Genomic DNA, 19,212 nt, shown 5'->3' with positions numbered 1-19,212 from the left:
ACTGATTCACAAAAAGGATCTGTTTTTAAATCATAAATCATCTACAATAAGAAATTGCCTGGTTAAGAATAGCAAAAATGTTATCAGAATTCACCTACTTAAAGACCCACTCCAATAAAAATGTTATTTTTTTATGTTTTTTTAACATGTTCTTGTGGCATTTTTCTGATGATTGAGGACAAAAATAAAGAAAATTGAGCTCAAAATTGCATTTCTTAGTACACTCTTAGAATAAAAAAGTTGATCCAACTTAAATGAATCACTTCAATTGGTAACAGGAACTTGAATTAAGTTTATTCAACTTAATTTTTTATGTCTATCCAACTCAATTTAATATGTTGATCTAACCTTAACAATTTTATTTATACAACTCAAATGAACACATTTACCTAACTTAATATCATACATTTATCCATATGTTTTCACTATGATTTTATTGTTTTTACATATGTTAAAGATAAGGCCAATGGGCCTTCTAATTTCCACATCAAAGACATGAATGACCCAGCAGTGACTCGCACCACAGGACAGGAGCTCAGATATTTTGAACAGTCTTTAATATAGAGACATACAGTCTCTGTCCGCACAAGGTGGTTGGTCATCATCCTCTCCCACACTCTAACTCATGGTGCAGAAAGAAATAAACATAACAGTTCTGCTGCACATGTCTTCCTTTTCCTCGTCCGAGTTGGCATCTGGCTTAAAACTGTACGGCTGGATAGCTCCAAAATTGTTTGCCGTTATTGTTGTTCCGCTAAAGTTAGCTTGAAGCTGTGAGGGACTGTAAACTGATGGGACAGACTGTAAACAGAGAGCTCTCAGCACACAACACAATTACTAAGGAACTCTTGCCACTCTGCAGAAACTATGTCCTAGAAAATAACAGAAGTTTTTATGATTTTGGCTAAAAATGGCATAATAATAATTTTTTAAGACCAACTTTAAGAAACCAGGTCCTGATGCGTTTTTTTTTAGTGTTTGTGCAAAGATTGACCGTTGTACTTGTTTGACCTGCAACCTAGAGGTATTCTGGTTTAGTTTCTTTGCTTAATTATATTTATTTTCAAACAAGTGTCAATCCGGAAGTTGACTATTTTTTTTTTTTTTTACTCAGTTGCATGGTGTGATGTAGAGGTGGAGCGGTCAACCTCTAAATCGGGCATCGTCAAATGGCGGACCGCGGTCCGAGTCCGGACCGAGTGACGAGTCTGCCCGGACCCGTTAAAACTTTTGATATTAATAAAAATATAAATCATTTGTTCATGCGCAGCTAATCTAGTAATTATGACAGGAGCGTCATCAATAGCCAAGCCAATCAAATCGATTGTTTACCTTTCAGCAACAGCGAGTGTGAGAGAGAGATGGAGAGGAGATGAGAGAAAATGGCTTGCTCAAAAATGAGAAAAGTAGATGCTGAAAACCGAACTTTTAAAGATGAATGGATGGACAAATACATGTTTATTCTGCCTGCAGCCAGTTCTAAACCTTTGTGTCTCATATGCTGTGAAAATGTGGCGTTAATCAAAAGTGGCAACGTTAAGCGTCACTATGAGACCAAACACGGGTCGTTTGAGGAAATGTACCCGCAGAAGTCCGCAGTGAGGGCAAGTAAAATCATCGAATTGAAAGCACAGTATGACAGGTCTACTCGTGTCATCACGCATGCATTTACCGGGCAGCAACGTGCAAATGAGTGTTCGTTAAAGATCGCGTGGATTTTGGCGCAACACAAGAAAGCATTCAGCGATGTGACAGTTGTAAAGGAGTGCTTAAATGCGGCTGCAGAAACCTTACTTGATGGTAAACTAAAAGATGACGTGTGAAAAAATAAAAAAAATCCCATTGTCAGCTACAACAACAACTAGAAAAACTGAACTATTAGCAGAGGATGTGCTGGCACAGCTTGATGCAGCTGTTCAGAACGCAGCATGCATATCCTTAGCCATTGATGAGTCCACAGATGTAACAGATAATGCCCAGCTTTTGGTGTATGTGAGATTTCCTCACAAAGAGAAGAAAGAGATGTGTGAGGACATGTTAGGTTCAACACCACTTGAGACACACACAAGAGGAGAGGATATATATGAGGGGATAAAGTAGATGCTCACAAAAAGAAAGATTAATCTGAAGCAAGTAGTGTCAGTCACCACGGATGGTGCACCTGCCATGGTTGGGAAAGAGAAGGGGGCTGTTGAAACAAGACAACCCTGATCTCATAGCCTACCACTGTATCATACATCAGACTGTTCTCTGTGCCATTCTGTCTGAAGAATTTGCTGAAGTAATGAATACCATGATGAAACTTATAAACTTCCTGAGGGCTTCCTCATCCCATCAGCATCGACTGCTGAGAGAATTTTTGAAGGAAATGGATGCAAATGCAAATGACCTACTACTCCACAACAACGTGAGATGGCTGAGTAAAGGCAATGCACTGGAACGCTTCTGGTCCATCCGAAAGGAAATAGCTGCTTTCTTACAGCAGCTCAAGAGTCAAAAAGCAACACAGTTTGCAAACTTTTTGCAAGATCAGCACAAGATGGATGTGGTGGCTTTTTTGGTGGACATCACAGGACACCTTAATGAGCTCAATTTAAAGCTGCAGGGTCAGAAAAATTCTATCTGCGATTTGATGAAAACTGTCCGCTCATTCCAGATTAAGCTGGACATTTTCAAAGAAGATCTCCAAGCAGATTGTGAGCATTTCCCACAAATGCGTGAACAAATTCAGGGTGAGAGAGACATTTCCCCTTATGTCGGCTTCATAGACAAGCTGATTGGAAACTTCTGTCAACGATTTGACTGCTTCAACCTTGGACACGAGCTCCTCCTGCTAATTGAGAATCCATTCCTTATCAGAGAAATCAGAGGATTTTCAAAGGAGGTGACACAGACCTTCAAGTGGGCACATCCTGGATCTTTACAGTTAGAGCTCACTGATTTGCAAGCAGATGTTGCTCTAAGGAGGCATTTTGAAACAACTGACTCTGCTACTTTCTGGTTACAGATTGTGCCAGAAACGATGTTCCCTGGTCTAACCAAAGTAGCACTACACACCTTGACCATGTTTGGATCAACTTACAGCTGTGAGACAGCTTTCTCGTCAATGAATATTATTAAAACAAAGTACCGTTCTAGGCTCACCAATGAGCATCTCCACATGAGCATGAGACTTGCACTAACCCCATTTAAGCCAAGATTCAAACTGCTGGCAGGACAGTTACATGCCCATTTCTCTCACTAGGAAAGAAAGATTGAAAGGGAGTAAGGAAAGGTTGAAAGGAGAGATGAAAAAGGGAGCTGCTCAAAGTTCTGCACTTTTTTTATTCAGTAAATTCTGCCCTGTTCTATTTTACTTGAAAAGTTTCCTGTGTTATTTTATTTAAAATGTAGTTCATTTTTTAAAAAGGTGGCAGTTCAAATGTCTTTATTTTTTTCTTGAAGATTAAAAGCACTTTTATTTTATTCAAAATATTCTGAATGTTTTACATTACTTGAAATAGGCCCTAAGTTCAGGCTGCTCAAAGCTGTGTTTGCACTTTTTATTTATGTTATTCAGAATAATTTCAGTGTCTGTTAATTGACATGTAGTAAAGAGAACTACAGTATTGTTTTCCATTCAAGTACCATACAAGTTCAGACTTTTCGGTATGTTAAAAGCATATTACTTTGAAAACACTTGAAATGTAACAATAAATTATGTAGAAATGTATGTGCGTTATTGATTTTATTAACATGAGGGTACATTATGTTAAGTGAAAACATAAGATCCGGACCTTTGCTGGGAAAGATTTTTAGTAACTGGACCTTTTTGAATTTTAATTGAATACCCCTGCTCTAAATAAAAGATCGAGATTTTGAATCCCACCGATATGTGTCTAAATGTCCTTGGGGAAAATAACTGAACCCAACATTGCTCCTGGTGGTTATAGGCTGGCGCCAGTGTGATACTGGAATCCCACCCGCTGTGTCGACTCGCGTTCAAGCGGCCACCTTCGATGAAACGTCTATGTGAACGCGTGTAGACCAGAATTTTGGGCTTTTGCGTCCGGAACATTCATAATTGCGCGTTGTTTCCCAGGTTTTTAAGTCCGGTCGCGGGCTCTAAGTACAAATGGGGCGTTCATTGATCGTTCTCTAAAAGTTCAACCGGTTGAACTATCTCACACTTGTTAACAGCAACACGGCACTGTGACCTATCAGCTTCATTTTCAACACCCGGAAGTACCAACCGCTGTGAACATGATCACAAAGTAGATATTGATAATTGCGCTTTGTACCCGACTGTGATTATAAAGCGCTTTTGGTGTTCAATTGAAAATAAAGCGATATAAGCAATTTATCATTTTAATTTTGAACAAGTTTCAATCTGGAAGATGAATAGATCTTTGTGAAATGGTCCACAGTTTCAATGAAGCTTCAACACTAAACTAAATTAGTTGCATCAAATGTTTATTAGTTATATCTAATAAAAACATTGTGATCTTTTTTGACATATAAACACTGCAAATGTTTACACTTAGAAACCTCCAAGCATCCAAAGTCATACAAAAGGAACACTGAAGACGCAGTAATCACACAAGATGTTCCAATATTACAAAAACTGCATGGATGTACCGTAGTACATATATGTACCGTAGTACATATATATATATTTATATGTATATATACTATACTCTTAGTGGGTTTATTGTCCAGACCTGATCAGCTTTACTTTAACAGTGGAGACACTTTAACAACAGTTTCCAAGTCAACAGATTAAAGTAGACTGGAGCAAGCGGAGCAAAAACACCAGTGGCAAAACATCAGTTGAGATGTGAATTTGTTTCAAAGTCCAGTTGTACCTACATTATTTACTGCTTTTCACAGCTGCAACACAGATTTGAGAAGAAACCATAGAACAAAAGGCGGTAAGACAAATTCCTCTAGCTCCTCAAAAAAGTTTCACGGTTTGACCTTCAACGCCAACCACAAGGACGATCCTTTTAAGGATTTATTATTCTTTGCTAATTTCAAAAAGTGACTCAAAAAATGATTTTGCACATGCAAATAAATTAACATTAAAACCGTAAACAAATTTCCGCGGGGGGAAAAAAAATCAAGGATTATTTTTTTGGTTTCAAAAAGTAGTAACTAAAAAGTTAGCAGCTTAAATCATGATACATTCACATGAGTTGATTACCACTAAATTGAGTGACAAAAACAAGAAATACTGAGGGTGATCTTGCAGAAAGAAAACTTGTTTGAATCAAAAATGTGCAACTTTCAGGTGTAAAATGCAATGTGGAGAAAAAAAAACGAAAAGAACACCCTGCATCGTCCCTTTTGAGTTTCCATTTACAGTTTGTTCTGAATTACTTGCTTCCAAAAAGTTTCCAAAAAAGGCAAAAAGTCACTTGTTTCTGGAGTATCCAACCCCACAAACCTTCACTTAGAAGCAGGGACTTGGGTCGTGGGGCCAGAGGCTGTGGAGCGGGGTGAGCCCTGGTAGGTGCGGAGTAGCACCTTGTGCTTGGTGGCGCTCTCAACGCGACGACTTTGTTGCTCTACTAGGAACTCTTTCAGTCTGCAAGAGGTGAAGGTCAGAGTCTGCCTCCGGAGCTTCATCAGGTAAGAGTCCTGCAGCCAGGCGTGCGAGAAGCAGTCACGTGTGGTCGGACGGGCCCTGCGGACACAAAAGCACAAGCTAAAACACCTTTTCTTAAGCTTTTTGAAACATTTTCTGGTGAGGTTTTAACAGTTACCATGGGTAACTGCTCAACATCTTCTTGAGAAAAGTTGAGGCACTTTGGGACACATTTGGGTAAAGTTTTGATGGGTCAAACTTCGCCATCAGAATTTTGGATTCCACTTGGTGCGGTTCCTTGTCTTCAAAGGGCAGCCGGCCACTTAGCCTAACAAAAAAACAAACAGGCGTTTTTGCATCAAAGGGTCTTAGCATCAAAGCCTATTTTCTAAAAAATCAAGCAGTATTCACAAAGCCCTCGGCAATGTGCGTTCAAGCGACCACCTAATGAAAAGTCTATTTAATTGGCCGTAAATGCGTGTTTCGGGCTTCCGTGTTTAAAACTATTGGGTTAAAGCATCACTACGCAAGTTTCTATGACCGTTTTTGGGTTCTACAAACAAATCGTGTGTCCACTGAATGAAAGTTAAACCAGTTGAACTTTGACCATTAAGGAACTCGAATTTGGTAGTGACATACGGCTGGCGTCCCGTTTCATTCACAGAAGTACCAATGGTTTCGAAATTGATCATGGAGGAGAAATTAATAATTGGGGTTTTTGCTCAGCTGGAATTCTACAAAGTCTTTCGGAATAGAGCTGTGAATGAAAAAGCCTGGAGCAAAAATTGCTCTTCGCCGCTTCGACATTTTGCATCACGCCTCTTTCAAGTGTAGGTGGCGGAAGTGCGCTAGTAAACAGTAGCAAAAGAAGAAGCCCCCTCCCTGCTTGTCAAGTGTGAGCACCACGGGATAAAATTGCATTCAAGAACTTACGTCGCATACCTGGTGTGAACGTAGCATCAGACACTACCACGACTACACAAACACTTACATGATGTAGGTAACAACTCCTACAGTCCACATGTCAGCTGGAGGACCAACAACTTCCCTTTTCAATGTTTCAGGAGCTAAGGATTATAAACAAAATTAGCTTATTAGCATCTTGAAAATGTTGACACGATGTTGAGACTTCGCCCTACCCATGTACTCCAGTGTTCCTGCTCCGGACTCTTGTTGTTGCAGGCTGAGTGGGTTGAAGCTCTGAGCGCTGCCGAAGTCCACAACTTTTACGACGTTAAGGTTGGTCACTATGATGTTGTCTGGCTTGAGGTCCAGGTGGAGGACACGTCGGTTATGTAGGTACTCAACTGCCTGGAGGATCTGGACCAGATAAGATGCTACATCATCCTCTGAGTAGCGGAATCTGAAAAACGGACGAGATTATGTGGCGTTTAGGGATTCATACTAAAGACGTTGGCTGTACGGTTGGCAACTCTTTAGCATCTCAAACCTGTCTATGAGGGTGTACAGAAGCTCTTTTCCGGTGCAGTACTCTGCCACAAGCACCAGGTAGCGTGGAGTGACGTAGGCTTCATGCAGTGCCATAATCTTATCACTGTGCAGGGATTTTAAGATCTCGTACTCCTTGAGCACGTCCTTCTTGTTTTCTTGCGTGTAGGGAATGATTTTTGCCATGTACATTTTACCCGTTGCGTTCTCTCTGCACTCACGAACTACTCCATACCGCCCCCTGATGGTAAGCACACAAAACACGTTAAGAGCAGAAGTTTCCTGAATGTCGTCTGTAAATTTCTCATCTCACCTGGCTTTCTCCTCCAAGAAAGTGTAAGGTTTTTGAGGAACTCCTTGACGTAGAGTTGTGGAGGGCGTGGAGCGGCCTGATGGTGTGCATCTGGAGGGGGTACTAGCTCCCTCAGCAACGGGGGTCAGGCTGGATGTCTGGACCATTTGAGGAGAAAAAGTGATGGGAGTTGGCGCTACGCGAGCCGTGGCTGTACTTACCGGCGTGTAAGTGGGCACAGACACTGGTTTTGTTGGGGCAGGAGGTGGGAATTCAGGGGGAGGTGGGGCCGATGTGGGCGGGCTCTGGGTCAAAGGGGTCACTACGTTGACTGGACTCTGTGGTTTTGGGATGTCAAAGGGTGAAGGGGCTTTTGGGGTGGAAAAAGGAAGAGAGGCGCCTGGTTTTTGAGGGTCACTATCAGAAGACGGCAGAGACGGGTTTGATGAAGGTGTGGAAGTCAAAGGGGGAGAAGTGGAGGGAATGACCACCACTTTGGGGGATGAAGTTTGAGGAGGATCATTTAGGGATGATGCTGCCTTTAGATGGTTGTTTTGGACCGGTTTGAGCTGAGTAACGGTTCTATTGGAGGTTGATTCTGGTGCAGGCAGCGTTGGGACCGTCTTTACCACAGCAATAGTAGGTGAGGTTCCATCAGCTGTTTGACAGATGAAACAGGGTTTACTCAATATGTTAATTATTCCAGTTACTACAGTATATTATACAGTATATTCTGCACTATTAGACGCTATTAAAAGCCCCTAATTTTTTTTCAAAAATACAACAGTGCGCCTTATAAACTGGTTTGTACTGACGTTGAAGCAATTTTGAGAGGTACATGCCACTCTGTCAAAATGCGCGGTTAACCTGTGTCATTGTTGAACTGCGTTTTAGTTGTCTGTTACTGACAAGGTTGGGAGTGAGCGTAGTCATAGTAACGCTTATTTTCGTGGTATTAGTCTGTTTTTTTAACATGTTGCAAACAAGGTTGGGAGTTACACGTATTGTGAATACGCTAATGCACCTTCATAAAGTCTGACTGACTGACAGATGGACTCTTGACTCACTTAATGTGCTTACAGTTTGGTATGCTTCATTTATGACATAAGTACAAAAATAGACCATTCATTGACGGTGCGCCTTATAATCTGGTGCACACTATAGAGCTGAAAATAGGGTTTGTCGTCTTTAAATGCACGATTACCAGAGCTGAAAGTAAGCCGGTATGATTAGATTTGGAAATGGTATGCCACACCGGCAGGAAGGAGACCAGCTGCATGGCTGGTCTTTGTTGCTTTAATACGTATTCAAAATAATCCAGCTAAAACTGTGTATGTGGTACATTTGATTTGTTGGGCGGGAACGCTCAAATTGTTCACAGTCAAGTTGGCATATTTCTATGCAAGCTGGAGGTTGGTTAGTTTGCAACGAGACAAGAGAAACAATAAACGATTCCCACAGTTTTCTGGACACTATTGTGATTGATAGTTCACGATAAAACCTAATGCAACGGTAGAAGTGAAATGATTTATATTGGAATCTATGTTACAAAAATTTATTGGAAAAAAAAAACAATGCAGGGAAGATTGTTTAAGAGGAAGATTGCAAGTGAGGATGGAGATGTATACTCTAGAATTAATAAATAATAAGAAAAAGCAAAAGAAGGAGGATTGAGATGCTTTTGGACCTTTGGACCATGAAGGGAGATCCAATGCCATATGTCAGAACTTGGTTGGGAAGTCCAGCGCACGCAACAAGCGTGCGCTGGACTTCCCATTGCCCATTATTTTCTTTTTTCTTGATATGTAAACGTTTATCTCTTGATGTTTTGATTTCTGTTTTGGCCTCAATTTGTGTCATTTTAAAAATCATTTTAAAACAAGAACTTTCAGCTAGTTATTTTGTTGTATTTTGGCTATTTTATGCCTTTTTATGGGAAAATACTTATTATTGTTTTTTTTTCACATTAGTTCCAAAGTAAAAACTGATGACTCATTGTGTCATAGTTTTCAGACTTGGGAAAATTATGTTCCTTTGTATTGCTTTTTTATAAATCTATTTTGATAAACTTTTCCACACATTTTTTTTTTGTATCTTATTGGTCTTTTTAAATTGTCATAGAGCGTTGTGATCATTTTATAATCTTAAAAAATACATATTACCAAGACAATATTTTCACAGTTTTGTTTTAAATTTATAATTGAAAATAAAATTTGCATAACATATATATATATATATATATATATTTTAATTCCAACAATATATATTTTTTTAGTTATTTCATTTGGTTTTTGAATAAATGTTTACATTTTCAGCCATTTATTTGTTCTTATTTTTTTACAATCTCCTTTTATGTTAAATCCTAAGGATTAAATGCATTTTTAAGATGATTTTATAACTAAATGAAGTTTATTTTTTCTCCTGTCCAATTTTTTTTTTGTTTTAATAGTCGATTTCTCCCTCTTGGTGATTGTGCGTTAGGCTGCATCTTATCTCCTTTAATATAATAAAAAAAAAAATTCCGTCTTTGTTACCTGTTCCAGGCAGGGTTACTGGAGTAGAGCAGCAGCTGTATGGACCCTGTCCCGCCTTGTTAACACAGGAGACCCTGAACTTGTAAGTTCCACCTACTGGCAGGTCAGTCACATTGTAGTAACAGTCAGCAATTCCGGTTGCAACCAGTACCCAGTTTGCTTCCCCTGTTGGGATATAAAGATATAAAGAAAGCATCGTGATGAAACCATAAAGTCATGCCCAGTTAACAGTTAGGACAGTGTAATGAGAACTTGTAATTTAGAATGTAAACACTAGGTGGCAGTGTTTGCAAACTTAAATCTGTACAGGCACAGATGAAGATGATCTAACGTTTGAAGTATCTGCACTCATTAAAGCTAAAATTGTGGCATTTATATCTTTTTATTTAAGACTAAATGGCACAATAAGGGAAAAAAACGTTTTTGAATCCTGATCTTACTAAAGAAAATGGAAAAGAAAATGTCATTGGTTTCTAGGAATGATCACATCTAAGATCTTGGTTTTGATTGTTTTTCTGTAGTTTGAAAAGTTTAGCACGAATTTAGACTATCATCAAGGAATAAGAAAAATCTGTGAGGCTCAAGCTTTGAAGCTATATCAACACAAAGCTTGTTGTTTAGGGCAGTGGTCCTCAAACCCCCGGGCACGGTTAAAAAAATACCACATTTTATCGATTTTTGAAAAATCTGATTTTGAAGGTGTTATTTTTGGAAAACTACTGGATTCTCTCCATCACATCTGACTCATTTGTGACGCATGTCAAGTCACTTAGTCGGGGGTTGAAAATCCGTCAGCTACTTTCCTGAAGCGGCTGCACAGATTGCTAAATTCAACCCCCTGAGCTAGTTAAGAAAGCTAAAGTTCTTTTTACAGAAAAGAGCCAATGAGGAAACCACAGAAGAGCCTTCAACTTTAAAATAAAAGAAAGTTGCATGTAACCCCTTGTGCTATCTTAGATGACCCCACCCTTACATTGATGTGTTATTCCTACCATGACAAAGGTGGATAAAGGTGGAAAGATTTCATGTAATCCATGGACACCAGTGAAGATCACAAATCATTGAAGAAAAAAGGTTCAGCTCACTGTCTAGTGGGTCTAGATGACCCAACTCCCAATGTTAAAGTGCCTAGGATAGCACAAGGGTTACCAGACAAAGACCAGCGGTCTTCACTCCAAATACGGATATATTGCCACAGTTGATCCCTCAGACCATAATAACAATGCATAATATTCAGCAACCGGCTGTCTAATGTTACGAGCAGGTTGCTAACAAAGTTGCTCAAATGTTGGATTCATGTATTTGATTCTATTTAGGAAATACCAGTTTTAATAACCGGTTTTTATTTTTGTATTCATCTGTTGCACCTTAAAAAATCGTCTGAGAACTTTTTTAGCTTCTGCTAATCATATTATAATGGTTCCTACGTGAAATCTACTGTACACATAGACTTTAAAGCAGCTGTAGATAGTTCACAGAGAACAAAGATAGGCTTTACCCTTAGAAATAAATAAATAAATCAGACACCCCTCGTGCAGACCGGTTTGACAATAAACTGGTCCGTGGACTGATAATGGTTGGGGGACCATTGGTTTAAGGGAAAGTGAAATTGAACGTGGAGAAAAAAAATAAACACCATACCATTATGCTCCCACCACCATGTTTGAGTGTTATACCCGGTTTATGCTTAATAGCAACTTGTAATCGCTCGGGTTGCAAGGCCAGTGAGAGCGATTTGACCCACTTACTGCAAAATGTGACAGAAGCTGATGACATCATCCGTGAATTGGAATTCTATGCCCGTAATACAATCTTGTGCATAATTTCGCACCATTTAACCAAAACTAATTTTAAGCGATTAGAATACAATGGCAATGGCAAACTTGATCCAGATGAAGAGAATTTAATTGAAGGAGCCAGGAAATACAGTAAATTCTACGATACTTCCACGCAGGAGTACAGAGAGACCGCGAAATTGGACAAGTTCCTGGAAGACAGCCAGTGTATTTGAAGTATTTGAGGGACGTTTTTGACAGGAAAAGGAAGAAACTGTCAGGAAGAAGTAAAAAATGCCACTCCGTAGTTTTTTTGCAGTTAGTGCAGACCGCATAATAGCGGTAGGGACACAATGCGATTGATGTGCTAGCCGATCGCCGTGGAGTATAAACCCGGCGGTCTCACTGGAAAGGCCGTCATCCACTCACTTTCGTCTTTTCTTTCCAGAGAGTAGCTGCATGGGGGTTTTGTGTCTGCTGGCTTCCACAACACCAGAGCTGTGTTGTTGTAGGTCTGAGCCACTTCGGGGGTCCCGGGTCTTTTTGGGAAACCTAAAAAGATAGGATACAATAAAAGTTTACACAATGAAGTTTCAGTAAGATGTAGGTGTAAAAACATTCCCAATTCATTTTGTGCCTGTGGGTGCAGGAATTTTTTGAAGCAAAAACAGTTAATGTTTCAGTAATTTATTACCTTTTTATCTTTAAATGGTCATTATACCTACCATGATAAGCAATTTTGGATTAATATGTAACATCTGATTTCCATCGTCATCCACAAAATAAACATTAATTTGTCCTACAAAATGATAAATGAGGAAAATGTTCCTCAGTAGTACAGTTAATCTGTCCACATTAATATTCATAACATTTTCAAAGCAATTAAGATTTAATTACATAAAAATGACTGTGTCTTTAAAAGCAAATGAGCCATGCCCCATTTTTCAGAGTAACCCTATAAAACAACCCATGTTGTATTTGATGCATGTATTTCTGAGACCCCTACCTCATTAGCATGATCCAACCTTTCTTTAAAGGCCCATTGTATATAACTGGGTCCATGTTTTCTACCCTGTAGTGCATTATCCTTCCACTAGGGGCAGTACAAGGGATTTTCCTGCTCATTTGAAATTTATGGAAACTTTTTTTTTTCTTGATGAGAAAAAAGCAAAAAACATGTGATCTTTGTTCACATCTTTTGCATGATTGTTGTTCTAATATTTTCAAGAACTACGTAAGCAAAGAACTCCAAACAGGCTGGGCTCTAACCTTATCTGCTCATTAAAAACATAAGATCTACAATTAGAATTTGAGAAGCCGTAATGTGTCCCTGTCACAGACCTGATCCGTGTTTGTTCTGTTTATTGCCAGTCTCCTTCGTTTTTACTACTTGATTCACAAACATTACAGAGCAAAACGTCGGATGTAGTTCTATTGACAAGTATAAACTGTTTATTTTTGTCTGTGGTGATGCAGAAAACGAGTTACAGCCAGAGTTTGCCTTGATGTTATGCTGCAGAGGTCAGCAGGGACCGTCTATAAAGTACAAGAAAACTCCCCGGACAAACAATGGCATGTTTGAGAAATGCAAGCTGTAGACGCGCCCTTATCTCCTCGCTTTTGGCCTGCAACTATTGTTGTCCTAAAAAAAAAAATTAGACAGAAGTCTGAATAAATTATTGCGATTAAAAAAAAAAATTAAAGCAAAGTTGACAAAGTTGACCACACCCACAACGTGAGCATCCAGCCGGTCACCCACACAAAAAATAAATAAACTGTTCATTCTGGTCAGTATTTGATACTTCCCCAACGTTTTGTAATGTTTGTGGATAAAGTAAGTACGCAGCACATAACAGACTAGCGATATGGTAATGAGCACATTAAAAAAAAAGGAATCATGTCTGTGACACAGACACATTTTGGCTTTTTAGCTTTTAATTGCAGCTCATATTATGGTTTTCATGAGCAGATGAGGTTAGAGCCCAGCCTGGTTGGAGTTCTTTGCTTTTGCAACTCTTGAAAATGCTAAAACTACAATCACCACAGAGATTTGAACAAAGTTCACTTTTTTTTTTTTAAACAGCAAATTTAAAATTGAAGATCACCCTTTTTTTTCATTGAATGCAATACACTTCCAGACAAAATGGCTGCTTCCATGAAATCGCAAAAATACCTTTGGCGTGAGAAAAATTTAGCCAATTCTCAAAACTTGATGGGGATAATACCTCATCTAATGTCATTCTTCTTTTAAAATGACAACTTGCTGTATTGAATGAATGCTATATTTGTTGATAGTTTTCTTAATAATACAATAACATCAAGTTAAAAATGTCTGGATCAAATTTGAAACGGTGGGTAAATAAGGTGCTTCTTTCCCTGAACACTCATTACCGTTTTTGCATCGTAAAACTAACATTGTTGCATCGTAAAACTAACATTGTTGTAAACAAATCACCCAAAATATCATAATTGCTACTATCTATATCTCATAAAAAATGATAGACCTTTTGAACATATTAATTCCCCAAAAATTTGAATTTTGTAGTTGGCTTTTTTGGTGTTAAGAAAATAGAATCACGCCACTTACTGGCTATAGAGAGGGTACAGGAGGTAGTGATGGTGGCTATGGGGTTGGTTGCGACACATTCGTACACCCCGGTGTCCCTGTGGCTGGATTTGGAGATGATAAGCAGCTGCCTTCCGTCTGGGTGAGAGGTCAGCTTGATTCTGTTGTCCGTTGTGTCCAGCGGTTTGCGATCTATAATACATTGTTATAATAACGTCAAACACAGCCAGAGTGTTGGAATGAAACTCCAAAACGAAAGCTACCTTTCATCCATGTGATTTCTGGATGGGGACTGCCAGCATGGAGACAGCTGAGAGTGACAGACTCCCCCTCCAATAAGACGTGGTCTTTCAGCTTGATGTGGAACACGGGAGCAAAATCGGATGCAGAGCGAATGAACTGTTGGCTTCTGGTCAGACTGTCCCCTTTTGGGTCATTTGTGGCCAAATCAGGCTGGGATGGCGCTTTTTCCCGCTTGGCTCTCGTCAGACCCCACCTGTCCCAGCGGGATCGCCGGTCACTCTCTTTTTCAGACTGAGTGCTGGTTGCGGATTCAATGGACTCCTTTGACGTGGTGGCACCACTTTGCTTCGCGAGTTGATTCTCTGGAATTCCCATCCCTTTAAGACCACGACCCTCTGAGTGGGAGTGACGGTGGCGAGATAATAAGGGAGTGCTCCTACCGTCAACATCTCCTATTCTATCCTCAGACTGACTTCGGATTTTTGTGGAAATTGCCGCCACCTTGTTCTCAAATTTATGACGCATCGCAAGCACGGGAGAGTCCGAAACCTTCTTTATATCCTTCTCAACCAGTTCTTTTTGGCTCCCCCTGGTTTCTTTAGTCCTCCTCTCTTCTGACTGACTCCTTATTTTAGCTGAGATTCCAGCCACCTTGGACTCAAACCTGCGCCTCATGGCAGAAACCGATGACTCCTCCACTTTTTTCTGGCCTCTTTCGTCCAGCTGCCTCTGTGTGCCGGAGCTGGTTATATCTTTTGTATCCAGGGACTTGCTGCGACCAACGGTCCACAAAACCTTCCTGTTTGCCGCATTCTCCTCTATGTTTGTTTGCTTCTCTTCCTTTTTCTCAGCGGATGTTTTACGCAGCGAAAACCTTCCAATCAGACCAAAGCCTGTGTCTCGACTTACTTCTCTTAAATCTTGTACCGACTTGGATCTCTCCTGTATTCCTTTGGAAACCATTTCAAGGGGCGATCCTTTTGGTCCTGGCCTGTATACGTCTTCTCCCCCTTCAAGCGCCTTGCGGTTCAGGATGGGCGATTTCTCCTCTGATTTGTTTCGGGTCAGCTTGCGGAGGCCACGAGTCAAGGAGGACTCACGCTTCTTAAACCTGGTTTCGAAGACCTGCTCCGATTCGATGTCTTTGATGTCTGTTCTGAGGACTGGGTGGCGTGGGATGGTGGGGAGATCAGGGGTCGATGAGGAAGAGATGGGACGGTCCAGGATTGCTACCTTGGCGTAAACTGCAGGGTGCTCAGGTGACTGAAGTGTATCAGCAGAAGTGGCATCATTTGGCTTAATGGACATCTCCTCCCCTCCTTTCATTACCTTCCCATTAATGCGCAACTTATGATCGGTTTTCGTCTTTATTTCCTCCTCATCCCCTTCTATAACAATGATTGGAGTAATAAGAGATGGAGATGTTGACTTCGATTTGACTTTTTCTCGTTTCTCTGGCAAAGTTTTGGTCCTTTGTTCCTCGTCGTCATATTTGCTTTCAGTGTTTAGTTTCTGTTCTTGGTCCTTGCTTGCTGGTTCTGGGAACACAAAGCATGTTCTGTCTTTTGCCAACTCTAATGTTTGTTCCGTCAGCGAAGACACAGAGGTTGCCTCCTGGAGAGGTTTCCCATCTACGCTGGTGTAGCTTGCGGACGGAATCTCTAAGGGGGCTCCGGATCTCCGACGCAGGGGCATCGGTTCTGAATCTTCCTGTGTGAAGGAGACACTTTTGCGGAAAACTTTGGTCTTTGGGGTGTCCTCTCCTGGACTGTCAGATGATGCTGCTCGTATTATCGATGGTCCTGCTCTGGATTTCCTCAAATTGCGATCAAGAGAACCTGTTTGGGTCTGACCATCAATGCCGAGTGTTTCGAACAAGGGCCCACGCAGGCCGCTCATCTTTTTATCCACACTTCCCCCCCTGAGGAGTCGCTGTCTCATCAGTTCCAGTTTTAGGGCGTAATCTTCTTGACTTAAGTTGGTCGCTCCGGGGCTGGGGCTGCGATTGGGGATCTCCATGGAAATGGCCTTTTTAAGGCTCTTGTTTTCCTCAGAGTCGTCATTGTTCGTCTCCTTTCCTGAATCTATATGGAGAAGAAGAGCTGAATCAGCAGAGCTGCCTCTCCTCATCGTGGCCCTCCTCGTTTTTGTCTGCGACTCATCAGGCTCCACAGTTGATCCTTTGCTGACCATCGCTCGCTGGGCTTTTTTCACTTCTACTTTATCTTCAATCCCTCCGGTCGCCTCTTGTCTACCAGCTTCATCCAAGACAATCTTTTTGCTCGCATCCTCAACAACAACTGGCTGTCTGACCTCCTCATCCCCTGGAATCTCATTAAGGGAGACTCTGGAGCTGGAGAAGACCATAGACAGCGGCATGGGAATGAATGGAAGCTCATCCACATCTGCATCCGAGTTAGAAGAAGAGGAAGGCGGTGGGGAGCTGTCCTTCAAATGCCGGGCGATAGCGATGGAGACATGGCTGGATGAGTCGTTCAGCAGCTCCGGGATGGAGCGCATCGCCATCTTAGATTTGTAACTGATTAGAGAACGCTGGATAGGATCCAAAGACAACAAAGACTTATTTTATCTTACATCTGAGTTTTACAATTACATTTCTTCATATGAATTACCTGCCATCGCCTCCTGGAAAGAACTTGCTTCAGCATTGCCGTACAAATGCTTTTATTTGTTGGTGACTGCAAGACAAACATAAATAATAGTTATGGTTAGGGATAGGAATATGGTTAGGGATTGAGCTAGGGTTAGGGATATGGTTAGGGGTTAGGGCAGGGGTGGGCAAACTATGGCCCGCGGGCTGCATCCGGCCCGCCTCCATGTTTGGCCCGGCCTACTGAACAATTTTAGAGACCAGTGTTTTTTTATTCTTAATCTGGCCACACAATCAAGACGTGACATTTTATTCCACTCTTCTGTAATCTGTGTCCCGATCTTAAACCCTCTAAAAATCTCTGTCAATCAGGACAGAAGACAGTCTTCCCTTTCTACGTCGCAGTTCATCTTTCCTGATTTAGCTCGTTCTTTTAGACAGATTATGCTGCTTTTTTTAAACAGCGCACCCTGTTCTGTGTCCTGATTGGCTGGAGACCTTGTCATTCAATCGCTGTGTCTCCTGTACAGAAACGCGCAGCTCTTCAAATCTACAGAAATCTGTGATAGATCAGATCTTTGTTTTCATTCTACGATCCTGGACCTAATTTCTATGAATCTTTGAGAATTTAAACAAGAAAAAAATGTGAAAATGTTCATGTCTGTCTGAGAAAAGTGTATGACGTGGGCAGTGAGGAGTTTTACTGCCATAAACGTCTGTAATCAGATTCCGTGGATTTCACCGATCATGGGTTATTTTTAGAACGTAGCTCCTGCAATAAACGAGGGGACTCTGTACTGGTGAAAAGGTAACACAGATATATGCATAGCTGCAGAAGGAGACATTGAAATATGCTTTTTCATTATTACTGGATGTGAAACATTGGCAGGACACAGCGCAGCTGCGCAAACTGTGAGACGTGTGATGAGCTGCAGTATGAGGGGCCGTATAAGACATTATTTATTCTGAACCATTCACATTCATACATTCTTGCTCTCACAGTCATATATATTCTCTTACGCATACATATATTCTCACTTGCACATCCATATATTCTCTCTCTCGCATGCATATATATTCTCTTACGCATACATATATTCTCACTTGCACATCCATATATTCTCTCTCTCGCATGCATATATATTACTTTACACATACATACATTCTCACTCTCATTGTCACTCTTATAAAAGAATGAATGTATGTGAAAGACAAGTATATATGTACGTGTGAGGAAGAGTTTATATGTGCGTGTGAGAGAGGAGTATGCATGAAACGGAAGTGACTTTGCATGAAAAGGAAGGCACTTTGAATGAAAAGGAAGGCACTTTGCATGAAACGAAAGGCAGATGATTTCTCGTGCTCTGATTGGACGAGAGGCCGCCACCTCCCATTTTGAACACACTGTAAACCCTAACACTTGTACTGACTCATAACTATTAAGGTTACACAACTTAAATGTCATTTTGTAGTTGATTCAACTATAAAGTATTAAGCTCTATCAAGATTTTTTCAAATTTAACTTAACAGTGCTAAATATTTTAAAGCTTATTTGTATCTAGCACTCAAAAATTTTATGATCCCTGAAGTAGCGTCATGACGTCATCACGTACTGGTGGGAGGGTCTTTCGTTTTCTCTACGTTAGCTCAGGTGGCCATGTTGGATTTGCCGAATGCGAGTATGCGACGTTTGAAATTGAAAGTCGAGCATTTTATTTTTCTGCAAAGCGTTGCGATTTCGTCCCGCTTCAAGACGCCCCAATCTCGTTTTTTTTTTTCCATCCGCCTCATCGCTGATGGTGCCGTCTTGTCTTCAGCCCTGATTTAATTTGGTAAGTTAAGTATCGTTCATGGTTTATTTTGAATGAATGCTTTAAAAATGCTCTTATACTACCGTAAATGTGGTTTACTGTTGTTTAAACATATGTGTGTTACGATTGTTTTAGAGCTTAATGTGGCAATGTATACATGATTAGTTTGTCATAGCAGACGTATGGCGAGCCAAACCCAAAATGCATTTCTGCCCGTAAGTTACGACAGTGATGAGTTTTTTTTTTTTTCAGAGGTAGAAATGATCTGTTATGCTGCAATCACACTAAACGTGATCCGCGTGTGAAATTCGCGTTGGAGGCCTCTGTCTGTGGCTAAAGTTTGCTGTTGGACATTTGTCCAAAAA

The 19,212-nt window shown here is 40.6% G+C and overlaps 1 protein-coding gene across 9 annotated transcripts in view; it reads right to left on the bottom strand.

Moving 5' to 3' along the window:
• Positions 1-4,435: 4,435 nt before the first annotated feature.
• spega (striated muscle enriched protein kinase a) overlaps positions 4,436-19,212 on the bottom strand; it is a 72,165-nt gene continuing 57,388 nt past the window's right edge. For all 9 annotated transcript variants that reach the window (XM_023964869.2, XM_023964871.2, XM_023964876.2 and 6 more), the window contains 11 exons: positions 17,059-17,124; positions 14,446-16,978; positions 14,204-14,374; positions 12,046-12,168; positions 9,842-10,006; positions 7,329-7,965; positions 7,017-7,256; positions 6,706-6,929; positions 6,558-6,633; positions 5,745-5,894; positions 4,436-5,665 (listed from right to left, as the gene is read on the bottom strand). In XM_023964869.2, coding sequence (XP_023820637.1) covers positions 5,428-5,665; positions 5,745-5,894; positions 6,558-6,633; positions 6,706-6,929; positions 7,017-7,256; positions 7,329-7,965; positions 9,842-10,006; positions 12,046-12,168; positions 14,204-14,374; positions 14,446-16,978; positions 17,059-17,124 — 4,623 coding nt within the window. In that variant the 3' untranslated portion in view covers positions 4,436-5,427. The remainder of the gene's footprint in view (positions 5,666-5,744; positions 5,895-6,557; positions 6,634-6,705; positions 6,930-7,016; positions 7,257-7,328; positions 7,966-9,841; positions 10,007-12,045; positions 12,169-14,203; positions 14,375-14,445; positions 16,979-17,058; positions 17,125-19,212) is intronic.

This window comes from Oryzias latipes, chromosome 2 (assembly GCF_053564925.1).
Source record: "Oryzias latipes strain Hd-rR chromosome 2, Olatipes_Hd-rR_3.1".
In the NCBI taxonomy this organism is placed as follows: Eukaryota; Metazoa; Chordata; class Actinopteri; order Beloniformes; family Adrianichthyidae; genus Oryzias; species Oryzias latipes.
Note: the sequence above shows the minus strand (reverse complement) of the source record. Positions and strands in the feature narration are given on the sequence as shown.